This window comes from Chiroxiphia lanceolata, chromosome 3, assembly GCF_009829145.1.
Source record: "Chiroxiphia lanceolata isolate bChiLan1 chromosome 3, bChiLan1.pri, whole genome shotgun sequence".
NCBI lineage: Eukaryota > Metazoa > Chordata > Aves > Passeriformes > Pipridae > Chiroxiphia > Chiroxiphia lanceolata.
The window spans coordinates 83,491,180-83,516,824 of NC_045639.1; the positions used below are offsets into that span (position 1 = coordinate 83,491,180).

General features: G+C 38.8%; 1 protein-coding gene across 4 annotated transcripts in view; it reads right to left on the reverse strand.

Moving 5' to 3' along the window:
• SH3BGRL2 (SH3 domain binding glutamate rich protein like 2) overlaps positions 1-25,645 on the reverse strand; it is a 38,708-nt gene that overhangs the window by 4,236 nt on the left and 8,827 nt on the right. For 2 of the 4 annotated variants that reach the window (XM_032683652.1, XM_032683651.1), the window contains exons 2-3: positions 12,382-12,567; positions 1,013-1,093 (exon numbers count right to left, since the gene is read on the reverse strand). In XM_032683652.1, coding sequence (XP_032539543.1) covers positions 1,013-1,093; positions 12,382-12,567 — 267 coding nt within the window. The remainder of the gene's footprint in view (positions 1-1,012; positions 1,094-12,381; positions 12,568-25,645) is intronic. The other 2 variants (XM_032683653.1, XM_032683654.1) reach the window with 1 other exon arrangement.

The window sequence follows — 25,645 nt, forward strand, 5'->3', positions numbered from 1 at the left end:
TATAAGGTGTCCCTACCCTTGGTCCACATAGCAGCTGAGGATGCATCCTCTGAAGTGTTACCAGACTGAAGCGGATAGTTTATAGAGACACTCCTCCAGGCTTACAACAGGATATTTTCTATGAATAGAGCTTTTAGGAATAGAGTATTTCAGATTGCATCTTTGTCCTACAATTCTCCAAGCTACAAAATGAGGCAGGCTGCCAAAATAACCTGTTTTTGCAGTTCTCTGCTGAGGTTCCTTCCCACTCCTGTCCCTCATGGGGTCCATAAATAAATCAATTCCTGGCAGAAGAGGAGCTCTATAGATACACAAGAGCTACCATCCAGTCCTGAGACAGTACTACTACAAAACACATCTATATCTACAGTACCCAAGGGAAGAAAAATCCTCCCCTATGTGTCTAACCTACAGCCAGAAGGTGCACCACAAAGTCTCTTTGAACAAGTGTCCAGGCTTTCATACGGCAATAAAATTTCCTCTGTCATACTGATGTCAGTAGAAAGATGTTACCTGGCTTTGTGTTCTGACCAGTGTATATGTGTTTGCTAAAACTGAATTCTTATCCAAAAAGTTGATACAATTCCTGACTGCTCCAGCGCTTCAGCATTAAAAAAAAAAAAAAGAAAAAAAAAAATCAATGCCTAGTGAATAAATGCTGAGCCATTATGCCAGGCTACAGACATTCCAGTGCTTAAGATCTTAGTTCTGTCTCCTGTTATAATTCAGCCAGTTGCTTACAACTTAGATTGATAATGTGAAGGAGAATGTATTCTTAAAACTTAATTTATCTGCTGTCTCAAATCAACTCCCATGTATATGCTCGATTTCATTTAAAATGTTTTGCTTTTCCTGACAACCATTTCAATTACCTCAGTAGCATGAAGTTGATGTGGACAAGGTATGGATCAGGGCAGTGATGCATCCGAACACACAGGGTTCTTTCCGTTCAAAGAAAATTCCTTTTCACTATTTTAAGAATTCCATGAAAATTCTGCAATATAACACTGACCTTTGATGCCAAAGTAGGTTTCAGTCCAAGAAAGGAGAACACAGTGTTGCTCTCCTTTGATTCAAAAAAGCCATCATAATCCTAGAGAATTAAAAGCAAGAAAGTTGAATCAACATTTGTATTTATGTTTTCCTGACTGATATTACCACACCTTGTATTAGACTAAAGGCTGACATGTAATAATGCTCAGAAAAATACTGATTGTCCTATGCAAACCTAAAACCTATTCTAAATTGCAACAATATCACCAACTACAGTGGCAAAGAAAAACACATATTCTCTAACTGCAATAACTCTCACTAATTTATTTGACAGGAAAGTATAAACACAGACTTGCATCAAAGGAAATATATTGTAGGCATATTTTAAAGGTATTTAAGTGCCTGACAATGCAAATAAATTTCTGACCAGGTTTTCAATTTACATTTTAGCAAACAAAATACTCCCTAACATGGAAACCTCCAAGAAGTCCTAAGGCAGCTGAACTCCTTATTTCTTCTGTCGTGGAACAGAGACTTCATCATCATTGTATCCCTTGAAATCAGCAATCATATCTCAGCCTTGGCCAATCACATAGTTCAGTATAAAATAAATAAACTTATTGTATATAAAGATAAAAACCAAGCTTAACTATCATGATTAAGCTCCTTTTAGATTTCAGCTGCCTAAAATCAGGTTCTGATCTCGAAATGTTAACTACTACTTTTACTGATTTGATTATTGCATTGGATACCTGCTACTCATCTATCATCAGATGAGCTGACAATATTCAGTTTTCAAGGCAAAAAACCAGAGAAAATCAGGGCACAGTCTAGTGAATGGATCTGGCATATGGCAAGAAGGCAAGAATGCGCTCTTTGTGGTTTGGCAAAGATTTCTTCTATGACCACTAGCAAACAAGAAACACACAGTTCAGATTCTTCCTCCACCACATAACAGCAAAATGGAAATATCAATCCTTACTTAACCACTTCTGACATGTAAAATACTCTGTAAATGTCAGAAAAATTCAAGAATGTGCTCATCACTGCATAGCAATTATCTCTAAATATCCAAGATTAGCAGTTATGCTAAACTTGGAAGCATTCAACAAGAGAAATCCCTTTAAATATTGACCGTGCACATACATGCTTTCAACACAGGCAGTCTTGGCATCTCCACACGCTTCCTACCTGTCATTCCAATGCACCTGATCCCCCAAGTTAGCACTTCTTTGGCTCCTAACCTCTCATCTCATTACTTTTTGGGAGCTCATCTCTCAGCATTAGTTTGTCATGGTTTTGGCTGGGACACACTTTCAGGTGCTTTCCCTGAAACTGGACCTCGATTTTTCTCCAGTAGCAGCTGCTTTGCCTACTTGTTTCCTTCCTGTATTCTCTTGAACATCTAACCACCCTACAATTACAGGGGGAACGTGGATGATTAACAGAAGTTCTAACTGAAAAGAAGAAATCTTCTTCTGACCTGTTTATTCTCAGAAAGCTCTCTTTCTTTTTTTCTCTCCATCAGTGTAAAATAAATTACTGTTTGGGTAGAAAACACACAGTCACCATAGCAAAAATAATGTACTTCCCATGAGATACATAATCACCCTGCAGATGTGCAGAATTTCTCAAAAAACATTTATGGTGTACTAAATAAAGATGCTTTACCAGCATTTCGATAATGATATATTGCTATATCAATGTGAACACAACTGTCCTAGCTCAGTGATACTTTGCGGTTGCATAATTATTCAAACAGTCTCAGCCTCCCCAAAAAACCACAACCCACAGCTGCACAAAGGCAATTTCCCAGCCCAACCCTCTATATTAAAAGTAGGAGCCCTGAAAGACAGAGAGGCCTGCAGGAGTGTATAATGGTGCGCAAGTTTGGAGCTGGCTTCCCACCAAGTCTCCAAAACTCAACAACAGAACCTGCTTCCCAGAGAGAGAAGGAAAAAAAAAACCAAACAGCCAAAGCTGTAGCAAAAAAAAAAATATATGTTACATATAAAACAGATATATACAGTGAGAATACTATATACATATAACCCCAGAAACCCCAAATAGCTTCCTAAAGGGGAAGAGGGGAAGGGAGAAGGGAAAAAGGACAAAATAAAGGACAAAAAGGGACAGAAACAAAACAGGTATACACAATCTAAAACCCCAGTAACCAGTAAAATAAAGAACTGGCAAAATCTCACCACTTCCCTTGAGGAAAGTAGGACAGCCAGATCGTGGCCCAGCATTCTCCCCTCACGCGTGGCAGACAACAGCAGTCGATACAGGCCTCAACTTCAGATAAGCAAGACCACGTAGGAATCTACTGTTCTTGAACCTTGACGGAAGAGAAGAGAGCGGGGTCTCTCCCGTCAGCTTTCTTTATACCTCAGGTTACGTAAAGGAATAGCATGGAATACTTCCTTGGTCACTTTCCTAGTTCCTTCCTGGTTACAACCTGGTCTCCAGGAAGGCCTAGGGTGAAAACTATCACGAATGGTCATCAGGTCTTGGACATATTAGCTGACATAAGTAGAAAACAGAAGGAGTAAACCTTTTTAAGATGTGTCTTTTTGTTGTTTCCTTCTTAGAACATGGCATATGTTAATTTCTGAATTAACATAAATTTACAGTTAACAACCTGAAAGCAAATTCAAATAAAATAGACAAATCAACTAAGCCATGGTGTAGGCTGAAAGAGTACTGAAAGGAATCCCAACAGTGCCATGGATTGAAAAGGGATAACATAATCACTGAATTCCTAGAAGAGCAATAAGTAATACTGAAGCTTTACAGAAGGATGTTTGATTAAGTCCTTGACCTCTACAAATGAGACTTCAAAAATTGAATGGACACTGTTAAACTTGAAAAAGGTCTGTTTTGACTCTTCTAAAAGCAGATGAAAAGCCACAAAGGACACAAGCTATATAAGCACTCACATGTGAAGACAGCGCATGATCTAACCAAGAAATAACCTTAATTTTCTCCACTGGGTTCATATATAAGTGAGTCACACTGTCTCTGGAGATGAAGATAGGGGAGCAGTGGATGAGTACAACCCACAGTGAGAAGCACAAGGGCACTGCTCCTTTAATATCAGGGCAGGTTTAAATTGCCTGAAGATGCTCATTACAGCCCTGCAAACTACCAGCAACCAACCTGCGGGCAGGCAGCTATTGCGAGTATTTCTGCAGCAGCATGGCTCAAGGCAGGCATCTGTTTTGGTCCCTGCCAGGAGCATCCATGCCTCCTAAGCACAGAGGCAGTTCTCATGAACCTCCAGGCACTTGTCTTGACAGTCTGTCCAAGGAAGGTTCTGTGTTTGTTCAGGTGAGTCATCATCTCTTATCACCATTTTCAAGTTCTGTGGTTCTCCTGAAGTGTCTTAATCCCAGTACTTCAATTAGCTCTGAAAGTATCACTACTCTAAGACCATATTTTTTTCACTCTGTTAATAAACTAGTAAAAAAACAGGGTAGGGAAGAACTCACAGGCTGAAAATAATGTCATAAGAAATAAGGCTGCGTTGCTGGCTCTGACAATGACTTTGAGACTCAGTTAATCCACTAATCTGTTTACCCTAACCTCTGTAATGTAATTTAATACTTAATAATAAAAAGCTGTCTTTAAGCATCAGTCATAATTTTTACTTTCAGATTTATCGAGTCTTGATTTAGTATGTGTTGTCCACATTTTTACTGATTATTAGACCTGGATTCACTTACTGAAAAAATCGTGAAGGTTAAACAATGAGCTAAACTGAATAAGTTTATGTCTGAAAGGGCACAAAACCCAGTGGATTAATTTTGAAAGGACCAGGATATTTAATAACCAAAAGAGATTATCCACTAAAAGTAATCTCCCCAATGTTTTGAAATATCTGCATTGCAACACCTATTAAAATGCTATTGACACTTACTTTCATGGGGGATGGGGGGGAAGAAGCATCATGCTTTTAGCTAAAGTAGCAATAGAATTTTAAATAGGACAACTTTCCTACTAGTCTCTGCAATTAAAACAATCTCAAGATATTCAAATGTGAAAAAAATATTATAAAAATGCATAAATAATCTGATTTTAAGAAATCACTTTAGCACGGTAGTTTCTTAAGAGATTATTGAGAAATATGATCTCAGGAACTCAACAGTTGTGCTTTAGCATGTGGTAGGAGTGGGTAAACCTGGCTTTTCCTGTAACACGTTACAACAGATGTTCCAAAAAGACCCTGCCTTTGATCTTACATTTATAAGAAGAGGAAGTCTGTGCAGATTTGGGCCACAAGCAATCCATAGGTGAGGACATGAAAATTCTTATCTCACATAAAGAGCATCCCACTGCTACCAGCAGTAGATGCAGAGGCTGAAGAAGCAAAATGGTGCCAAGCTCAGTGGAAGCTGAGAATTTTTTTACATGAGCAAGAACTCAACTCACTGGTGAGCCAACGGACTCCGTCTGGAAAAATTCTGTGGGACATTCTGCCTCCCACAGAAGGACACCACAATTCAGTGGGTTTGGCCATGTAGTGGTTTCATCTTTCTGCATCAGCACCAAGTTACTACAATCCCTTTGTCACTGTCCCAAGCAGCTCTACCAAGGCAGCAGGTGCTGCAGCTTTGCTGGAATCAGTGGAGCAGTGCTGTCTCACCTCTGTGCAAGGAAGCGGCTCCCACTGACACCCTGGAGACACTCAGAAAGCAGCTGTTAGTACAGCAAACTGCTACCCACTGCCCCACTTCAAAAGGCAACTATGTGTACAAACATAATTTTGACTACAACATTTTAAATTGTGATACTTTGTGCTTTCCAGAGCGTCTTTATTTACGTATAAAATTCTAGCAACATCAGTAGCTGATTAAAACTAACTAAAAAACTGATGGGACAAGGAGACAGTGGACATGAATCGTCAGTGACGCAAAGATGCTCAATCCCTCTGGAAAAGTTGATAAATCCCACAGCTGAGGGTATGAAAGCTATCAAAAGAGACAAAAGCCAGTTAGGAGGAAAAAAATATATCTCAGAATGGTTGGAGGGGATAAAGAAGTGACAGGAGCATAAAGATGGTAAGTAAAAAGCTATTTCAAGGCAGAAAAGGCTTCTTAACAAAATAACTATCTGACTGCTTCAGGCCTGGCTCCTCGCCCTTAAAATCAATGTCAGCTTGATCACCCACCAAGTAACCTGAGCAAGATACAGCCTCTCTGTTGTAACATCAGAACAGTTACAGCATTAAACATGCTCTACCAAGCTACTGGGGAATGGATTAGCTAACCTAATAAGCTCTTGCTTTGTTGAAAATAAACTGAAGCTCACCTACAGACAAGCAAAATCTTTCTAGCCTTGTGCTCAACTTGGTTACAGTTGTGATTCCAGCTGTGATGTGGAGATCTTAAGTGTGCTAGGAAACCAGATCAGTGTAGTGCTGTGATTACAGACACTGCCATCATTAATTTGGCTCAGGATTTCATTAAGCAGGTACACTGAGGCTTGTTTAAATAAACACTGTCATTGCTGAGGAGAAACTATTTACTGCACACCAAAGTTAAAACTGGCAGTACTTCAGATCAGCATAAATAACTATTTGTGCTTCAAGGAACATAACACAAGCGTGATGGCATTGGGTCAAAGTAAAACATTAACACAATGTAGATTGCATTTACAATTAGCAATTATACAGACACCGTCTGTCCATTATTGCACTGAGATTAGGAGAACATTACATCTAACAAAGTTTAAAATACAGTAACTGTTAATAAAATTCCTTCCAATAAGTTTCTCTAAACAACCATGTTAGCTTTGTTGCTGTTTGCTTTTAATTTGCAACAAGAAAAAGAGTGAGTTTGGTTAACACCTCAGACAAATCCTTATTGGTTACAACACCAAGAAGCAGAAAAACAATACTAACAACACCAAAAAGCAGGAAAACAAGGAAGCCACCCAAATGTAGCTTGCACTGCTTCTCCTAGAGATTTTTTAAAATGAAGAGATTATTGGACAGCACTTAGTCTACTGACACACTGTTCAAATTTGTTTCTCTTTGTCAATATTTTTAATATATTATCAGGATCTCTCCATTCTTATAAAAGGGGCAACATAATTGCTACTACAAGTAATTGTGGGGAACTCGTAATTTAAATACATTGAATCAGCACTTTACTCCTGATTGAGTTAATACTGCATGCCATTGAGAATGAACTGTTAGCAACCTTCCTGAAAAGGGCAGTTCAGTTCTCCAGAACAGATGACATTCATTTACTGATCTGATTAGGATTACAATAGAAAACTCTTACTCAGCACAGCTCTCCTTGGAGAATGAGTGTGTGCGCATGTGTGAGTCCTTTTTAATATTATATAAATATACAAATATAAGAGGATCTTGTCTGCACAACACAGGACAAGGTAAACATGACAGTTTTCAATTACCTAACCTTCTGATAAGATCTCTGCACAGGATTTTTAAAGAGCTTACACAATTGACTCTACAAAGCAACTTGTTACTCCTTTACTAAAGGCCAGATGTTTATTTCAGTAATCTATTTAGTTACAGGCTTTCAGAAACAAAGGCTTTAATAAAAGAGAGCAGATGTCAGCCACAGCTCTATTGTCTGGACAGTACATGACAAACTCAGGCTGATGTGGTGTTTGCCATTCATGCAGCAAAGGTGACAAGGTACCCAGACATCAACTATCTAAGGACCGATATCCCTCACCCCTAAGGCAGAGAGTCCAAGTGCAGAAGGGCTTCTCCCAGCCAAGCACTGAAGACTCCAAACCGGCATAGTGCCCACCTGGGGTAGGGGAATATTCAGGGAGGTGTCAGTGGCAGAATCACTAAGTAGTATGCACAGCAACAGGTGTCACCTCCAACTTCTGTGCACCTTCCAGCTCATCATGTTATTTTACAAATTGTTTGGATAAGAATATCATCAAATCAGACCATAGCAGGAATTTGAGGAGTCGTGGAAACATCAGGGAGTTAACTGTGGTAGTCATCCTACTACATGAAGTCATGGCTAAATGACATAAATCAACTGTGTTGCAGAGAAGCTCTGCAAGCACATACTTTAACTTGGACATGTTTTAAGGCAGCTGTAACTTTAACAAAGGACATGACTACCACATGTTAGTTGGTTTTCCTCTAAGAGAGTTTTACTCATAACAATATTAGGTGACATCTCAGAATACTAAATGAAACACGAATTTCCCCCTTCCATTTATTTTAGGAATTGGACCCTGGTAGAATTATCTTTCAACATTTCCTTAATTTTCTGCTGTTCCTTCAAAGAACAGAAAAGGGAAGGTACTAAAGAAAGAAGAAAGTCACACTAATTGTAATGGCACTGCATGTCTAACACCATTTTTACATATAAATTGATTATAACTTTGCTATGTCTTCAAAGTGTTTCTTAGTAGATAATCATATTATCATGATTAAAAGTGGAGCAGTGGGAACTGAATTACTTATTTTATCCTGGTTGTTCTCTGACAACATCCATGACCTTTTCTAGATATTGTTCCACTATACTGCTACATCCGTATTTTGTGCGATGCTATGCACCCTCAAAATATTATTGCCACTTAGTAAGATTTCTTATCCTTTCCCCATACATCTCATATATCATATATCCTATATTTTAGTAGAACTGGCCTTTTTAATTAAAGTCACAACATCTTCAAGAATAAACGCCTTTTCTTCAAGAAAGTATGGTACAATAAGAACTTTCCCTTCCATGGAAAGAAGAATTAGGATCCCAAAGAAAATTGTTAGTAATTATTTCACCTTTGCTGGTTATCTGTATGTATTGCAGAACATCAATGCACTAAATACAAAAATCATAAAGAAAAAAATGTGCAATATTTTCTACTATATCCTATAAAGGTAACTTGTCTAATTTTGTATCAGTCACTTTTACGTGCTTTAAAACACGCAAACATCCTTTATTATTATATTTAGGAACTAGAGAGTCTGGAAACAGAGTAAGGTATCTCCAGAGATGTCTTCGACAGCTATCATTCTTATATAGAGGGATGGTTTACAAAATACTTGCTACTTCAGTTTGAAACAGCTATTCATGAAGTTTAGAATGCAGAGAGAAAAGACTCCAAATAAAAACCATGGTGCTCAACAGGATTGTACTCTCTCCACTACAGGGTAAACAGCAGAACTATAATACACTACTAATATGAGTTCTAACTTCTCTGAGGAGGACAAAATTCTTGGATTATTTTATTTTTACTAAGTTGCTGAGCTTCTATTTTTTAAGCCTTGACAATGGGCAAACTAGCTACTCTACACTTTGCCTCTCGTACCACACTTCTCTTTATAAAGTACATATCACATGGAACTAAAGCTCTTTGCCTCAGAACACAGAAAGGCAGTGGAGAAGTGGTTGATAAAAGTATCGGCATAGCCTGAAAGTAATAACCATACAGACCTTGTGAATGGTCTGAACAGTATCTTGCCAACATGGGGAAGACATGTGGGCAAGGGTTGCTTTCCAATATCAGCTCTGACTTCTATATTCCTCACTTGAGACAAGGACTTAATCAGGAAGATAAACAGTGCTATGCCACTGGCCTTAAGTCATGCACATTCAGCCTAGGGTTTGTGGATGTCTGTGAGCCAAAAACTACTCCAATACAACTGCAATAGGTATTTAAGAATGATTTCACAAACAACTTAAATTGGCCATAAAGGAAACTCTACTTCTGATGGTAAAAATATTTAGTCAAGAGAGTTTCAGCATCATCAATCGTTAACAGTTGTTATATGATCCCTGAGCAATTCACATTAACTTTTATCTAGCAAAATTATCCCTCTTCTAGAGACAGACCTGAACCAACAAGACACGAAGTGAGTCAGCTAAGACATCTCCAAGGGTACAGAGAACCAAATACAGACTTCCTGAATACAAATTAGCTTCACAACTGCTCTAGCTCCTGAAGTGAACACACTACAGCTGGTGTGCTAAGCTGAATTCTGCCATAATGCTTGAGGATCTAGAGAGACAAAGTTCAAACTCTTTGTAGGCACAAGATCAATGACAAATTCCCCAATGACAGACAAGGGCAGAAACTCTGAGTTGGCCTCTAGCCAATTCTGTTAAAATCCTCTCTTTCCTTTTCTTTCACCAGTGAGTAGTTACCTATTTGTAATTTGATGCCTACAGAAAAGAAAAAGAAACATGTATGCATCCTTCCACAATCTTTAAAGAAAACTCAGAAGAGAATGATACATAACAGTGTGAAGAAATCAGTGTGTCAGTAATTGCCTGTGCATTGAATAGTTTCCCAAGAACATTGTACCTCTTCCAGCAGCCTATTTTATTTCTTTCTTGTCTATAGGCCTTCACTGTTTTGCTAGAGTTGATACCCATATATTATATTTCAGGGAATGACAATAAATATTACATATCTCTGCCTCTACTGCTGCCCACTAGGTACTCTATCAGGACTTATCATAACACTCTAAGGGAGAAAAAAAAAAAGTCAGCCTGCTATGTAAATATTTTCCCTTCAACTCAAACTCCCACCTGGAAACAGATTTCCTTTTAAATCTGATTGGCCTAAATATCAGGCAATCTCACATCAGTGACAGATTTCTGCATATAAAACTGTAAGCGTTCAAAGTGCTAACCTGCAGCTTTACAAGAGTGCAGTTTCATAGGGAAGTGGATATTTACAATCTTCTGAAAGATCCAAAAGTCACTTTTAGTCTAAGAGGTGTTATGTATTAAACCATGGAGAATTCAAGACAGGGGAGGTGCGAGTCACAGGCTGATTTCAGACATTAGTTTTCCAGCATTTCTTGCTTTCTGCTTGAAGAGCTCATCTGGGCTGCTGCACTGTGACAGGACATTGCTACCCGGGTAGAGAACTTTGTTCTAAAATGACATTACATAGATACCACCTGTGGAATGACAAAGAGACAATATGTGCAATGTCTGCGGACTTTAGCTAATTGTGATATTTTACCCTCCTTTCCAGCATTGACCTCCTTTGTCTCCTGCGTGTTTTGCCTCCACACTTACTAAGAACTAAGAACTTCATCAACATTACCTAAGAACTTCATCAACTAATGCAGCAGGCTAACTGATAAATGTTGGACATCCTGTGCATACTTCTTTCATCCTAGAAAATATAGTTTCCTTCAAAGTATGTTTGCTCTTTAAAGATGTTTATGCAGACAGTGAAGTCTAGTAATAGGATTAACTCTGCTCAACCAAACTGGCTATCAGCTCAGCAGACAGATTAATGAGATCATCTCACATGTTGCATGACATCTTCTGCCTTTCTAATTCCAAACAGCAAATTCTAAGACCAGGTTAGAACACACTATTAAGACAAACCGAAACGGTAAGAAAAAACAGCTTAAAATGTTGTATTTCCCAGGCAAACTAAAATCACATAGAGAAATGTAAATGCTGTTATTTGTGAGGGGCTGCCTCGTAAGTGAGGTCCAAAATCTCTTCCACATCCCAGATACATCCCTTTGACTGACAGATCTTACCCGGAAGTAAGAAAATATATATGAGTTATACTGCTGAGGTAAACAAGTAAGGCCAATACAAAGCATATGGGAAGGATGTTAAATACCTCACTTCAAGAAGCCAGTTAGCTGCTGCATCATACTCAATCTGTTTGTTGCAGAGGATACTAAATCACTTCCTATGTGCTTCCTACATTAAATTAACAATTGCATGGCAGTCAACAACTTCTCATGAGATCTGAACAATAGATCAGCCAGAATCAGCTTTGTTACAGCACTGTTGAATGTGGCAGGAACTAAGTTAGAATCAGTTTGAATGTACATATCAAAGGTTCCTGCTTCAGCTTGCACTGGTGGATGTAGAAGCTTACAGCAAAAAAAAAGAGCCCATCCATAAATCTGTTGTCAGATTCACAGCAAATACTATTCATTTATCCTAGAGACTGATTGCATAAAGACGCTCTAAGCATAAATGAAATTTACACTATGACAGCAGCAGAGAAGGAGCTTAATTACAATGACAACATAACTCAATCTAGACAATGTTCTCATTCACTGTGCCAAAGATTTCCTTCTGAATTTTTGTGTTTGGACTAGACCCAAGTAGGAAGAAAATCACAAATCCCCAAATTACAGCAGTTTCATAAGGAACTTTAGCATCAACAGGTTGTACGTGAAGCATGTGACACTGCCAAGTTTTACATTTGTGGAGGGAATCCCCTAGATAACCTCAGCATTTACAGATGAATGACTTGAATTTTCCCAGTATGATCATTACCTGGTCCTACTACCCCATTAATTCTGATACTATTAGAGAAAGCATAACAGCAACCCCCAGATTTTTAAATGGCCAGCTGTGATATATTCATATATCATCTGTTGGAACCATGACAGCTACTTACTCCACAGTACCGATCATCGCTGAATATCTGTGGTGGCAGTGGATTGCCCTGTGCAGGCTGCCTATCCTCAGGAATGTTTTTATACATCCATTGTCTTTTCTCTTCTGACATGGTGATATCCACTTCTTCAAACTCTATGCGATTGGCTTCCAGAAACCTCACCACATCCTGTTGCCTCTTCTTTATCTAGATAAAAGAAAGAAAAAAAACAATAGTCATAGCAAGTCCACCATAATACAGACATGTAATACAGGCCATGTAAGGGTCTCATCAGAAGTAGAAGTTAAGAGGCATTTAGTTTTCAATGTCATTAGGGGCTACATTTTTTAAGTATACAGACACCTTGAAATGCAAGGTAAACAACCTTGCAAGTCCCAGAAGAATTTACTCCTATAAATGTTCATTGAAATAAACATGTCATTACATCTGAAAAAACCCCCAACCCAGCTACACACATTTTTGTTTTCCTAGACATCTACACATATTTTAAAACGCAGCTCTACATTCTCCTGAGCAAAGCTTGCTGAATCTTTAATTAAGAGTGTCTGTCTGCATAATACATATGCCTTCAAGCAAGCATGACATCATCTCTTGAGAATTAACTTTTTTGCAAAAAAACAAAAATAGCATGAGGTTTGTACTGAACGTATGGGGGTTTGGCCCCTCAAAGAGATTATCCTCTTTATACAAAAGCCTAACAGAGGCAGAACACTGGCAGTTTTTTAGGGTTATTGTGGCTAAGATTGGCTGACTCCATGATCTTAGAGGTCATTTCCAACCTTAATGATCCTATGACTCTAAGATCAGCCCTTAATGGTTAGCTGGGCTTCAAGCAGATACAGTCGGGTAAAGACTACTTCTGCCTCAAATAGAACTTTATATCAAGACAACAACCTTTGAAAATAAAGTCTATATGGCCAAGGAAAGCCACCTGGTATCTTTCAGCTAGGTCTGCTCTGCATTCTTTTCAGTCCATTCTGTACTTGTTGCATCTGTGTAATAAAATTAATTATTTCAGAAAGGAACTATAAATTAGATGCTGTAGTGTTATTTGGAAAAAAAAAAAATCAGCTTTAAGAATTTTACAGTTTTCCTAGAGTGTTGGATCCATGCAGTTGCTGGCTGGCATAAAGCCCAGGTGGATGAATCATGCCTCTGGGTATCATATGACCTAGATACTATTTGAAAATTAGAGGATTTTTAAAGTGCATGTGCTAGTTGTTCTTGTCACACCACCCAGTCTGTCTATCTAAATGCATCACAAAAATTACTAACTTTTAAAGGAAATACTGATGGAATCATTATTTCTTTGAAACAAGAGGGCAGGCATCCCAAGAAACTGCAAAAACAGTGCTCTTAAACAATTACTGTATTTCTTAAGAAGTGAAATTTACTGCATAGTAAATTTGTGTCTCATTGTCATATTCTTTTTCCTTTCTTTGCATATACTAGTGGGGCTTCTTAGGCATATGCGAACGGATCGCTTTTTCAAACAAGAAGGTAGCTCCTAAAACTGCATGCAACTAATACATTATCAACAACAGCAAAATTATCACATCATCATCACTGCTGTTACCCAAGACAACACACCTTTTACTACGGTCCTAAAAATTCCAAACGTAGAAGTGAAAGACCAACGTATTTTCCTGTCTTTCAACAAAAAAAAAAATCTAAAATTATGTATGAGAGAGGTCATTTCCTTACAGTGGAGTACTGCTAAAACTAACATGAAATTCCTCCTGCACTAGTCAGAGGAACTAGCAAAATTCGTAGAGGCTGGTCCAGCCCTGTCACCCCAAAGCCAGTTTGCATCATCTGGCCAAGCCTGTTAAATCTTCAGCCACTCAGAGTGGCTGCATACAAACTGCACACTGGGAATGATCCCTGGCATGCTGTAACATCTAAATCATGGCCATGAGCTGTTTGTGAGACTCCAAGTTGGCCTTGGACAAAGCTGTCTGCATCAGCAACCATTCTTCAAACTATTTCAGAGTGCTAGAGAGCTCCATTTCTCAGGGCCAGGTCATGCACCAGTACAGATGTAGCCACATGTACCCATTTTCATCTGCTGTACCTTCCAGTACAGTATCTTCCAGTACCCTGTACACTGAGCAGCAGTTTAACTGCAACTTAGATTTAATCAGATCCCTATTATTTTACAGTTCACACCATGAAAATTCTCCCACAAACACATATTTCCTAATCTCTCCTTTTATTTTTATAAAACTAATTAAGATGTTGAAGTGAAATAGATTGGATTGGGGTTTTTTTAGCCATAAGCCTTACAATTTCTCCACATGACATCTGTACGAGTTATCAGCTGTGGATGTACCAGCTGCATAAATTTAAACAAAATAGCCTGAAAATTTTAAGCCAAAAAAGTAGCATTTCCTCCTCCCCCAAGTGATTTGATTCAAGCCTATAAACTAAAACAAGAGCATTAGTTACATTTAAAATCCTATTAAATTATGCCTTGTTGTGTAAGACGGATGCTCAGAGCATCTGCCACAACAGAAGCCAGCTGATTATTCCCCAAGAAAACCACAGGACCTTTGTGTCCCTCTACAACTGGATCAGTGCCGCAGGAGTGCGTCAGCCTCACAATCCTGCTGCAGCTCTCATCTGTGCTTACTCTGAGCTCTAAAAGCTCCCAGCATTCAGCCACATGAAACACTGAGCAAAGACAACACGGCACAGAGAGCAGCGTCAGTTCTCCCTTCCTCACTAGCCTATGCGGAGGATCCGAACTCCTGTCAAGAGCCCAGGGGAGAAATACACATTCTCATTTGACAAACCATGGAGGTGGATAGTCCTCTTCGTAAAACTTTACTTTGTACTTGATGCTTCCAAGGTTTCCAGAGTCTGATGCAACTGAAAGGAATCTGAAAACAGTATTCATATTGTCAGAGGTACCATGTTTAGAAAAGCTTGGTTGGAGGCTATTCATACACCTCTTTGGGAAAGCATTTGTAGTCTTACAGGACAGACTGCTTCAGCAACAAAATATTTTGGGTTTAATACCTTTCAGCACACCAGAAGACACTGAGATACACCACCAAAACACATATCCACTGTGAAGTTTCAGAGGAAAATCTTTACATAATATGTTCCTAATCTATCTTTAAATGTGATGAGAAAACTCTGATAGAGCTAATGGTCTCCTATTATAATTCAATTATTGTCGCCCCTATTTTTAGAAGGGTGATTGTTTTCTGAACATCATTTCTCTGGGTTTGGTTTTACTGTTAATCTATATTTCTATTCAAAAAACTAAGACAGAAAAAAATCCCCAGAGACATTTCAATTTTATCCTGATATTCAGAGCTGATGTCTTTATTAGAATTAAAAAGCTGTCAAAATAGGATGTCCATTGTGACATACGAAACTGCTAAAATGAGCTAATCACTCAGCCCAATTTAACCAGTAGCCTAATTTATGAAGCAAGTCTATTGTAGCCCAAGTATTCTGTCTTTCTGCCCTAGTTTTCATTTTTTTATACTGATTTGCAACAGGTAACAGGAGGATAGCCTGACTTTCAGACTGCTTTGGAAAAAGACATATTCAGGTCTGGCCAGGTGGGACCACTGGGATTATCTGTTCTGACCTTCAGCATCCCTGAATTAATTCCTCTCAGGAGTAGAGTTTCTTCGAATTTTTTTTCTTCTAAGCTCCATTCCTGAACTGATAATAACAGAGAATCTGCTAGTCTTTGCAAATTGTTCCCATAGTTAATTAACCGTTTTCACTTAAAAAATATCTGCTTGCTTCTGTTCAGAGTTTACCTGACTTCCAGCTTTCAGACACTTTATTTTTCATGTCTTTGGCCACAGTAAAAACTATTCTGTTCTAGGATTTCCATTTCCCACACAAGTAATATGAGAGTAGTATGTTCTCCAGTAACAGGAGAAATCCCATTGCTCATTTAACAGCAGAATGAGAAAATGAGGATGTTACCATCATAAATCATGTCCAGACTGGAGCAAAGGTTTAGCAAAATCAGATCACATCCTCTATACAAAATTCCTTGGAAGCTTCTCATCACTTCCAATAGGTGAGAGTTTCCTTCTTTTTTTTCCCCCTCTCTATGCTTCCTGAATCTGTTTTCAGAAGTTCTTCTGTACTAGAAAGGCTTGGCTACTGACAGCTGCTGAACCAGAGGAGCATAGCATGTGGTCTCTTTATTAGTAAATGGCAGGAGCATTTCATTATTTTGTACTATTTTAACCAAGATATTCAATACCATGCAAAAAACTCACTAGTCTAGGACTTATCTAACTCAAATAGGATAAATGAATATGACTTCTAATATGCTATATGCAAGATGACTCAGGTAGTAATATTAATAGGAACTGTTAAATAGCCATGATTAAAGACAACTTCTCCGCCTTATTTAATTAGCCCAGTCAATATAAATGGTACAGAGCAGACCCATTCTCAATTTCAAATTTCTTCACACTGTTAGCAGGCATGTTGCTGGGTGTCTGGTGCTCTCAAAGTAGATGCAGAAGGTTGGTCTTCTGCTCTAGACTCTAGCTCCCACCTTCTGGAGATAGGGTGTTCCCTGGGTTTCTGTCCTCCTGCCTGCAAGTGAAGGAAATGACAGCAGGCACCACTCCATGCACTGGTTGGTGACTGAGATGTGTTGCACTGCCTGTCCTACAGCCTCTTCATCCTGGAACTGAAGGAACTGAAAGCCTAATCTGAACTGTCCACTCATTCCAAACAGATCCCAAGAACAAATAGCCAGCTTTCTGACACAAAATCCCACCCCAAAAAAATATTCAGACCACACATGCGGAGTGAGAACAAAGCCCTGTGATGGTTATCTTCTAAGCTGGCTTGTCAGACCACAGGCACATTTTAGAAGTCCCCCATTTGAAAAAACGAAAAGTGAATGCACATCTAAGTTCACCTCAAATACTTGTTTCACAGTCTGGCATATACCTATTTAGACCTGTGCCTCTAAAGATGGAGATGGTCCCACTGATTTGCTTCCCTCCCTTTCAGTCTGGTTATGCTTTCCTCACACCTGCCCTTACTCCAGAACTGCATCAGCCACATTATCCACCCACTGATTCAGCCAAAATCTGAATGTACTCCATTTGGCAGGGGCACCTTTATAGCGCAGTTTGATAATACAGCTCAGCAGATCTCACTGCTGGCTGTCACTGAGGTGACACAATGTTCTTCCCTCCTGCCAAGTAGCTCCTGCAGCTTTTCCTTCAGAAGTATAATGCAGGAACCAGGGAAACAACGGAAGGAGCATCAATAATGCCAGTGCCACAATCTCATCAGTTTATATCAGTAACAAAACTGCATCCTAAGAAAATGGTTTAGCAGAGGCTGAAGCATGACCAGCTACAGGTATTTGAAATATGAACTGCATAAGCAGCATTTGTGTTCCATAAACACAAGCTCAGCTCACTCCTACAACTGAAAATATTATATGTGAGCCTCTGCCTTTACAAGTCATGCAATCATAACCAAAGGGACTGTTGAAGTGTAAAATGTAAATATAATATAGCTACTGCAGAGGATTACTAATCTTCACTTCTCATACAGATGAGGTTTAACACATACTCTCACATAATAAGAAGATTCTACGCTCTAACAAAGAGATGCAAGCCCCAACCACATCAAACAAACAGAATTCTAAAGTGTTAACTGCAAGTGTACATACACCTTCCTTAGAAAAGCCAAGAGGAGGCAATGTCTCTATAAACACGCTTAGCAACATCTGCATTCTTTTCTGTGTTTCCAATACATTTCTGCTCCATACGGAAGCAATAATAAACACCTGAATGCTTCATCCTCAAGAAAATGTTTCAATACCATAAAAACTGACCCCAGAACTTTTCAATCTGAAAAGAAATGGAACAGTCTGTGAACAGTGGCCACATGCAGTCTGCACTGCCCTGGTCTCCTGCTAGCAGCAATCTTCTGCTTGCACACAGAGACATAATTAAGGACACACAATATGAAACACTCTGTTGAACTGGGAGGGCAATCTGTTCAGCTTTACAAAAAATCAGTTTGCAGGTCTCTGGGAGCTGCTGAAGTACTGCTTAGCCAGGTAATGTGCACACCTTTACCTCAGTGTAATGTATGCATGGTATTTTTGAAAAAGAGTCCAGTATTTAAGAAATACAACTAAAATTTGAGACTGGTTTGTTTTTTAAAAGCCTCACAAGCAGTCAGGAAAGGAAAGCTTTTTGTTTTTCTGTAGAGCTACAAAGGCAGTAGACTGCTCCACATCCAAAGCATTCGTAACCTGATACTTTCCGTGCCAGATGTTGCACAGTGACAAATGCATTTAAATCAATTTCTGTCTTTACGTATGTCTATCATAAGCTGAAGGGAAAAGTTTCTTATTTAAGGTAGTTTGTCCGAAATCATTGTTCTCTGTACAAGTAATAGAGTAGCATTCAGAAACATGAAGGAGCCTTTAGCAAGTACAAATACATCTATCACTGCTCAAGACAAGAGATGAGAATTTGCTCAGGGGTTTACTAGGCATCATTTCCAGTAAACATAAAAGGAAAAGGACAGACAAAAATCGAACAAAGAGAAAAAGGGGAAAGACCAAGAAAGGAAGAGGAGAAGGTTCTACAGAAAAATCACCTAGAGACGGTACCACACAGGGTGCCTTTGAGCTGTATTCGGCTGAAAAAGCCTCTAAAGTCACTCCTAAGTCTACTCCTTTTGGTTTCTTCTGTATTTCAGGAAACAAGACATGCCAACGAAGTACACAAATTAAGTAAGTGATTCTATCATAATTTTCTTCTTGCAGTAGGAACAATGTGTCCTTACAGTCTTAAAAATCCACTTACACGAGTCTCTGATGGACTGCAGGAAAACAGATATTATGAGATCCAAATTTTGGCTCATTACTTCTTCAACAAAAGAATAAGAATGTCACTGAAGCTGGATCTATCTTCCAATTATTGATGTGAATTTGCATTCTGTTGCATCAATGTGAAACTAAAAAAAAAAATAGCACTGCTGTGAAAATAAAAAATGGCTTAAAACAGAGTAAAACTTGAAGACTTTGCAACAGGAATTGAACTAGAACTTGGAAGTCCCACTGAGTATACAGACAGGCAGCTCCAAATCAGAGAGACAGACAAGTAGCCAAAGAAGATAATGTCTACTCCATGTAGACTGAGAAACACAGCAAGAAGGTTCCCTGCCTAGCCTGGCAAGAAGCAGGTGATTGCCAGATTGAAGGGCAGGATGCACGGCTGGTTGTTCTTGTAGGGGAGCTTGCAAAGCCTATTGCTAAAGTACATTGTAACCTACAGACAGAGCTCCATTCTGTGAAATTACACTACCCTGAAAACATTCCTATTCGCTTGAAATGGTATTTGTGCTTCAGATACAGGATTTTTCCTAGTCATAGGTATTTCCTTGTGAGGACACTGGGAAAGCATGCTGATTCTTCTATGGCTGGACTTTACCTAAAACAGAGGGCAGATTACCAGAGCCTGCTGATAACTTGATTTCGTTTTTAAAATGTCTCAGTCAACAATGAGTTGAGAAGTCAAAATTATTAGAATTATGTGCTAGGACTTTTTTTAAGAAAGTTGACGATCCTAGTGGTTAGCACAAAAGACAAGAGAAACTTTGAGCAGCTTATAAGGTCTCAGGGATTCCTAATGCATATCCAGAGCTATCAAAAACTTCTCCTGATGGAACCATCCTGCAGGATTAGACTATTGCTTCAAAAGACTAACAATTCAAGCCATGGCTGGCAGCTAACTTCTTTCAATAGATAAATGGTTTTGTTTGTGACTTACCATATGTTCCAGTAGTTTAAGAAAGTGATTAAAAAGAAAGTGTTATTTTCATGCATTTTTTCCAACAGAAACCTCTCAAAGATGCCAGGGAATAATTTAAATCTCCTGTTTAGCATTCTATATTTAACTCCTCCACATACTACACCCTTTTGTCAAAGTGGCACATTTATAGCAAGTATTTCGCATCATGAAACAAACCCTTTCAACAAGCAACATCTATCTTCCTTTTCAAAATGTATACTGCACATAAATACAAGAATGACAACTGCAACCCTAGTTAATTGAGCTACTCTTCAGTACCTCATAACTAAATGCAAGTTGTTCTCTGATCTCCATGTTATATTACGTTTATTCATATGTTTATTTCTTTTGATTTGTCTAAATTATTTGATTCTGAAGAATATCCTTTGCTTAGCAGCAAGGTCCCAGCTCAGCAAGGTAGATGAGAACTGTCAAGTTCTGAACTATTGGAAACTCTGTCCTGCACAGATGAACAGAAAGCTGATATTTGAATCTCACAGTTCCTACCGCAGAATTAGGAGAGTGGGGAATAGTTTGGTGTCTTGTCCGTGGAAGTCCAATAGTGCTATAGCTAAAAATCTGCAAGGATACAGAGATGTCACTTTTTTAGTGTGCATCAAGCTTGCTTGGTAGAATTATGATTTTGTGAAGGGAAGAAAAACATGATAAATGCATTTTGTTTCTTTATTTTTTAAAAATGCTAAATATGTGGTAATTGTTTAAAGTTCACTGAAATAGCACCAAAGAGAGCAATTTTATAAGCAGGTTTTGGAAAGTAAGAAAATGTTCCAATAGTATGAGTCAGCAATGCATCCTGGCAGCAAAGAGTGCAACCCACATCCTGGGGTGCATCAAACACAGCATCACCAGAGGTGATTATCCCTCTGCACTCAGCATTGGTGCAGCCCCACCTGGAGTGCTGTGTGTAGTTTTGGGCCCACACTTTATGTGAAGGTCCTTGGATGTGTCCAGAGGAGGCAACAAAGCTGGTGATAGGGCTGGAAGGAGTTTCCTGTGAGGAGCAGCTGAGGACTCTGGACTTGCCTAGTCTGGAGAAAAGGAGGCTGAGGGATGACCCCATGGCTCTCTACAGCTTCCTGAGGAGGGGAAGTGGAGAGGGAGGTGTTGCTCTCCCTGGTATCCAGTGATGAGACACATAATAGCTGTGTCAGGGGAGGTTTATACTTTTTTCTCAGAGGGTGGTCAAACACTGGAACAGGCTTCCTAGACTGTCAATGTTTAAGATGCATTTGGACAATGCCATTAATAACATGCTTTAATTAACTTTCAGTGAGCCCTTAACTGGTCAAGCAGTTGGATTAGATGATCACTGTAGGTTACTTCCAACTGAAATATTCTATTCTACTCTGAATTCTGCAAAGAAAAATAAAAGTTTAAAACCACAAAATCTCCCTAACAAGACATGAACACACATTTCCTATTATGTAACATGTTCATCATGTAAACTTTCAAGATGAAAACACACTATCTTTTTTTATGACACAGTAAGTCAGTAGAGCACTGAAAGTGTTTGAACTAGTTCTATGTATTTACCAATCACATTGTTTTGTCACAATGAATAAAGTATCCCCAGCTATGTTTTCTGTACTTATTGCAAATGAGATATAAAAGAAAAATTTTCTGCACTAAAAAACGCAGGTCATATTTCTTCCTTCTCATTAGCTTTAAGCATCAAAACCCAGTGGCATAGGAGTATTTACCTATTAGAATGGGTAAAAACACCCAGAAGCCCATGAGGCGTAACAAGTAATCAGCCTCACTGCATGGGTGGGGTTTCAGTTCTGTCAGCTCAAGATACAAGTTTCTTGGCCGTCTTCTACCACACTCATGAGGCTGCACCCTCTATATTTTGTCACTCAGGACCCATAGCCCAGCACCCAGCTACAGCCAACTGCAGCTCCAGCTATTCCAGAAACAAGAGCCAGTGAACGTAGAATGTGGGTCTGCAAGATGTCACGTGCAGCAGAGTCTCCTGACAGTATGGCAGAGTTTTTAAGGACATTTAGGCAAGCTCCAAAACTGAAGTACTACCTAGCCCAGCAGAGGTATGCTGGGCTTAATGGAAAATCCTGTTCCCACATAAGCCATATTTCTCCCACATAAGTACTAATCCTCCTCCAGGAATTTGGAAGAATGATAAGACCTCTTGGACACTTGAGGGGGTAGGGTTGGTAGGAAATCTAGCCTTTCCCTAAAAGGACTATGCTTACATTTACTTGTTTTCTCATCTTAAAGGATCAGAGATACTATGATTTCAAAATGTTCCCAAGAACTTGAAAAACAAGTATGCGAAATAAAGTTGTCAATGCTTTCCTTATTTTCTTCTGACAGTTACTATCCACATGGCACAGATGTGTCATTCTGCCAACTACAGATATACACACCCTGACAATGCAAGTAACAGCAGTAACAGCAATGCAAGTCATTCAGAGTTTGTTGTGCTATGTTTTTACAGATATTTACAAGTTTTCCCAGCAGTATGTGAACCTGCAACCAAAAAATGCACTTGTGGTTCTAGACAAATGTCATACTTCAGATAAACTTGGACTATATTACTGCAACATTCTATCAGCATGTTTTTGTAAGGCTAGGATGATGGATTTTGTTGATATCATTCTCTAAACCAAGGCTGACTGCCACTGCTATTATTCAGATCAGTAACAAAATTATCTTTGACTCAACTGAGCAGAACAAGGCTTCTAACTTTATTAATAAATGTCAACATTATTTCTCTTTCAACAAATGCAGTTATATCCATGTAGCTTATGTGTTCTTGGAGCTCCATATCTGTAAATTCTCTTTTCTTTTATACTTCTGCAGACCCTTTTCTTAGTGACCAGCTACATCCCCAAACATAGCAGCCATCTGATTATTATCCCATAAACTGCAAACACATTTCCTGTAAGGTCAACAGGAGTCACCTCCACATAGCCAGAGTTATCACTGAATACCACTCTGCATAAAACCATAGATTTTCATATGCTGGGGCCTGATGCTGGGAACCTTTACTCGAAAACAGACCTTGCTGCAGGCAACCCAGTTTCACTGAGCAGGATGGGACTGCTTGTGCATCAGGGCCTTCAGAGCAGCTGTCTTCTCTGATCAAAGACTGGTTTTGTATCTTCTTTCTAACCAATTTTAGCTTCCTAGGAGGCTCCTACTGAAAAATGTGATGCTATTTAAATCCTTCAAATGCCACTCCTATCTCTGCTTCTACATACACATATCAGATCACTCAGTTAGAGATGTTTCAGGAAGACTGTCTGACCTTAGGAGATGCAGATCCAGATCAAAGGTTTAATGCATACTTGAATTGCATTTCTTTAGATTAGACAGGGATCATTTCACTATTATCCCTGCAGCAACTTAATGACAGCTTACAGTTGCTGATGCTCTATTGTTCAACAAAGCAAAGGAAGCTTCCTTTCAAATGAAGACACACAAAAATTCATTTGTCTTTCTCTAAAAAACACAGACCCCAATTTCATAATTAAGAAATTTGATTTGTAATGTTACTATTAAATTGTTCCAAATAATCACTCAAAGGATTTAATAGCACTGATAATACCCAATATCATCCTCTGCAGCACACGAAAGTGCCAGGACACAAAACAAACTTGTGGAAGTTGTGATAGAAGTTCCACTATTAAATTCTGATGAATTTTTTACTGAGTCACATTCCCTTGCTTAAACTGGGATCTATCCAGTCAATTCACAGGACCTGCATTACATGAAATGGTGAAAAGAATCTTGATGGGCCATATTTCCTAACATATGAAAGTAAACAATGTTCTGTCTTTTTGTAAAAACATAAAAATCCAAAAGCCAACAGGAAAAACTTGTTAGCATGTGTGAAGAGAACATACACAATCATGCTTTGGTTTCCCTTTAACATGAAATACAAGTTCATGGTTTCAGGGCTCTGCCTACAAAAAAAAAAAAAAGCTCTGAGGGTAACCCTGCTGGTAGTTTGCAACAAAACAGTCCCATGAAACGAGACATTCAGAAAGCCACAAACTGTGGTTATTTAAGGTTTTGTCACAAGTAGAAGCTTGCCAAAAGTTATCATCACTCCCGCAAGAGTGACAAAACTGGACATAGCCTGGTGCTGCAGATGTTCAATTTCATGGGCCAATGTATCACTAGTCCATCTTCACATTCATGAAAGCAAATGCTCAAGGCTGTGACAAAGAGCACTGCATAACACTGCAGGCATGTGTCCTGGAGCTCTGCAACAGGCAGAAGAGCAACTTAGAAGTTATCAGCACTAAGGTCTTCAATTGTCTCCAATAGCCCTGTGAGAGTTGCTAGATAAAAATCCTCAAAACATTGTTTACACCCATGTTACCTTTTTCCTAGGTAGGAAGGGAAATATTTATGCTACTGCATGCCCCCACTAGCCATCACAATTATACTGGTGAGTATCTTACACTGGTATAGCTATTTTGATATTTTGTAAATACCTCATTATCTGAAATAGGTTACAGAAGTAAAGCTTTTAAGTATAGGCCAGAGATGTGGAATAACAGAGATAGCTGAGCAAGCACCATGATTTCAGCACTCCAGCTTACACAGAAGACAGATACCAGGTATTTTTGACACAGCCCTGACAGATGTTGACATATCTTGAGTAACCAACACACCAGAATTTTATCTTTATTTCTCTTCTGGGGATGCAAAAATCAGTGGTTTACTTTTTACCAAGTGATAATTAGTATCTATTGGTGATTCCGAGTTTAAGAAACATACCTACATGCACACATATACACAGATATAAGCATACATAACATACACTGTATATATATACATAACCATATATATTTATCTCCATATATATATGTAGATCTATCTCTCTCTCTCCATATATATGTGTGTATGCAAAAGTACATTTCTACATATGTATATTCAAACAAAATACAGGTTAATACATATACAAAGGTCACTCCCAGGTGTTAACGTGTGCAAGTTTATTCCTTGCAGTAAAATGAGAAACATTGTGTTCTCCCACATTGTCTTAGTAGGAAGGGTGGGGATTAGTTATCCAGAGAGAGAACAGCAAAACAAATCCTGGAACTCTAAACTGCGAAGGCAAGGTCTGTCCTACACAAGGGAGATGGGCAGCAACAGAAGGGCATGCTGTGATGATTCACATGACTCACTGAACAACCTGCATCTCCTAAGAGCTTCTCTTCATAAATCAGCTAGCAAGACAGTTAATCCCTTTTCTCTGTGCCAAATTCGATTAGTTTATAGTGAAGTACAATATTAAATCTAGACTAAATAAGCTTGTTTACTGATGTAAAATCAAATTGTTTTTCTTTTCCCCCACTAATGAGATAGAAATAACTTGGTTTGGAGAAGGTTCCTCATCACTGTAGCTCTTTTCACCCCAAAAGAAGAATATCCACACACTTTAGACTCAGCCC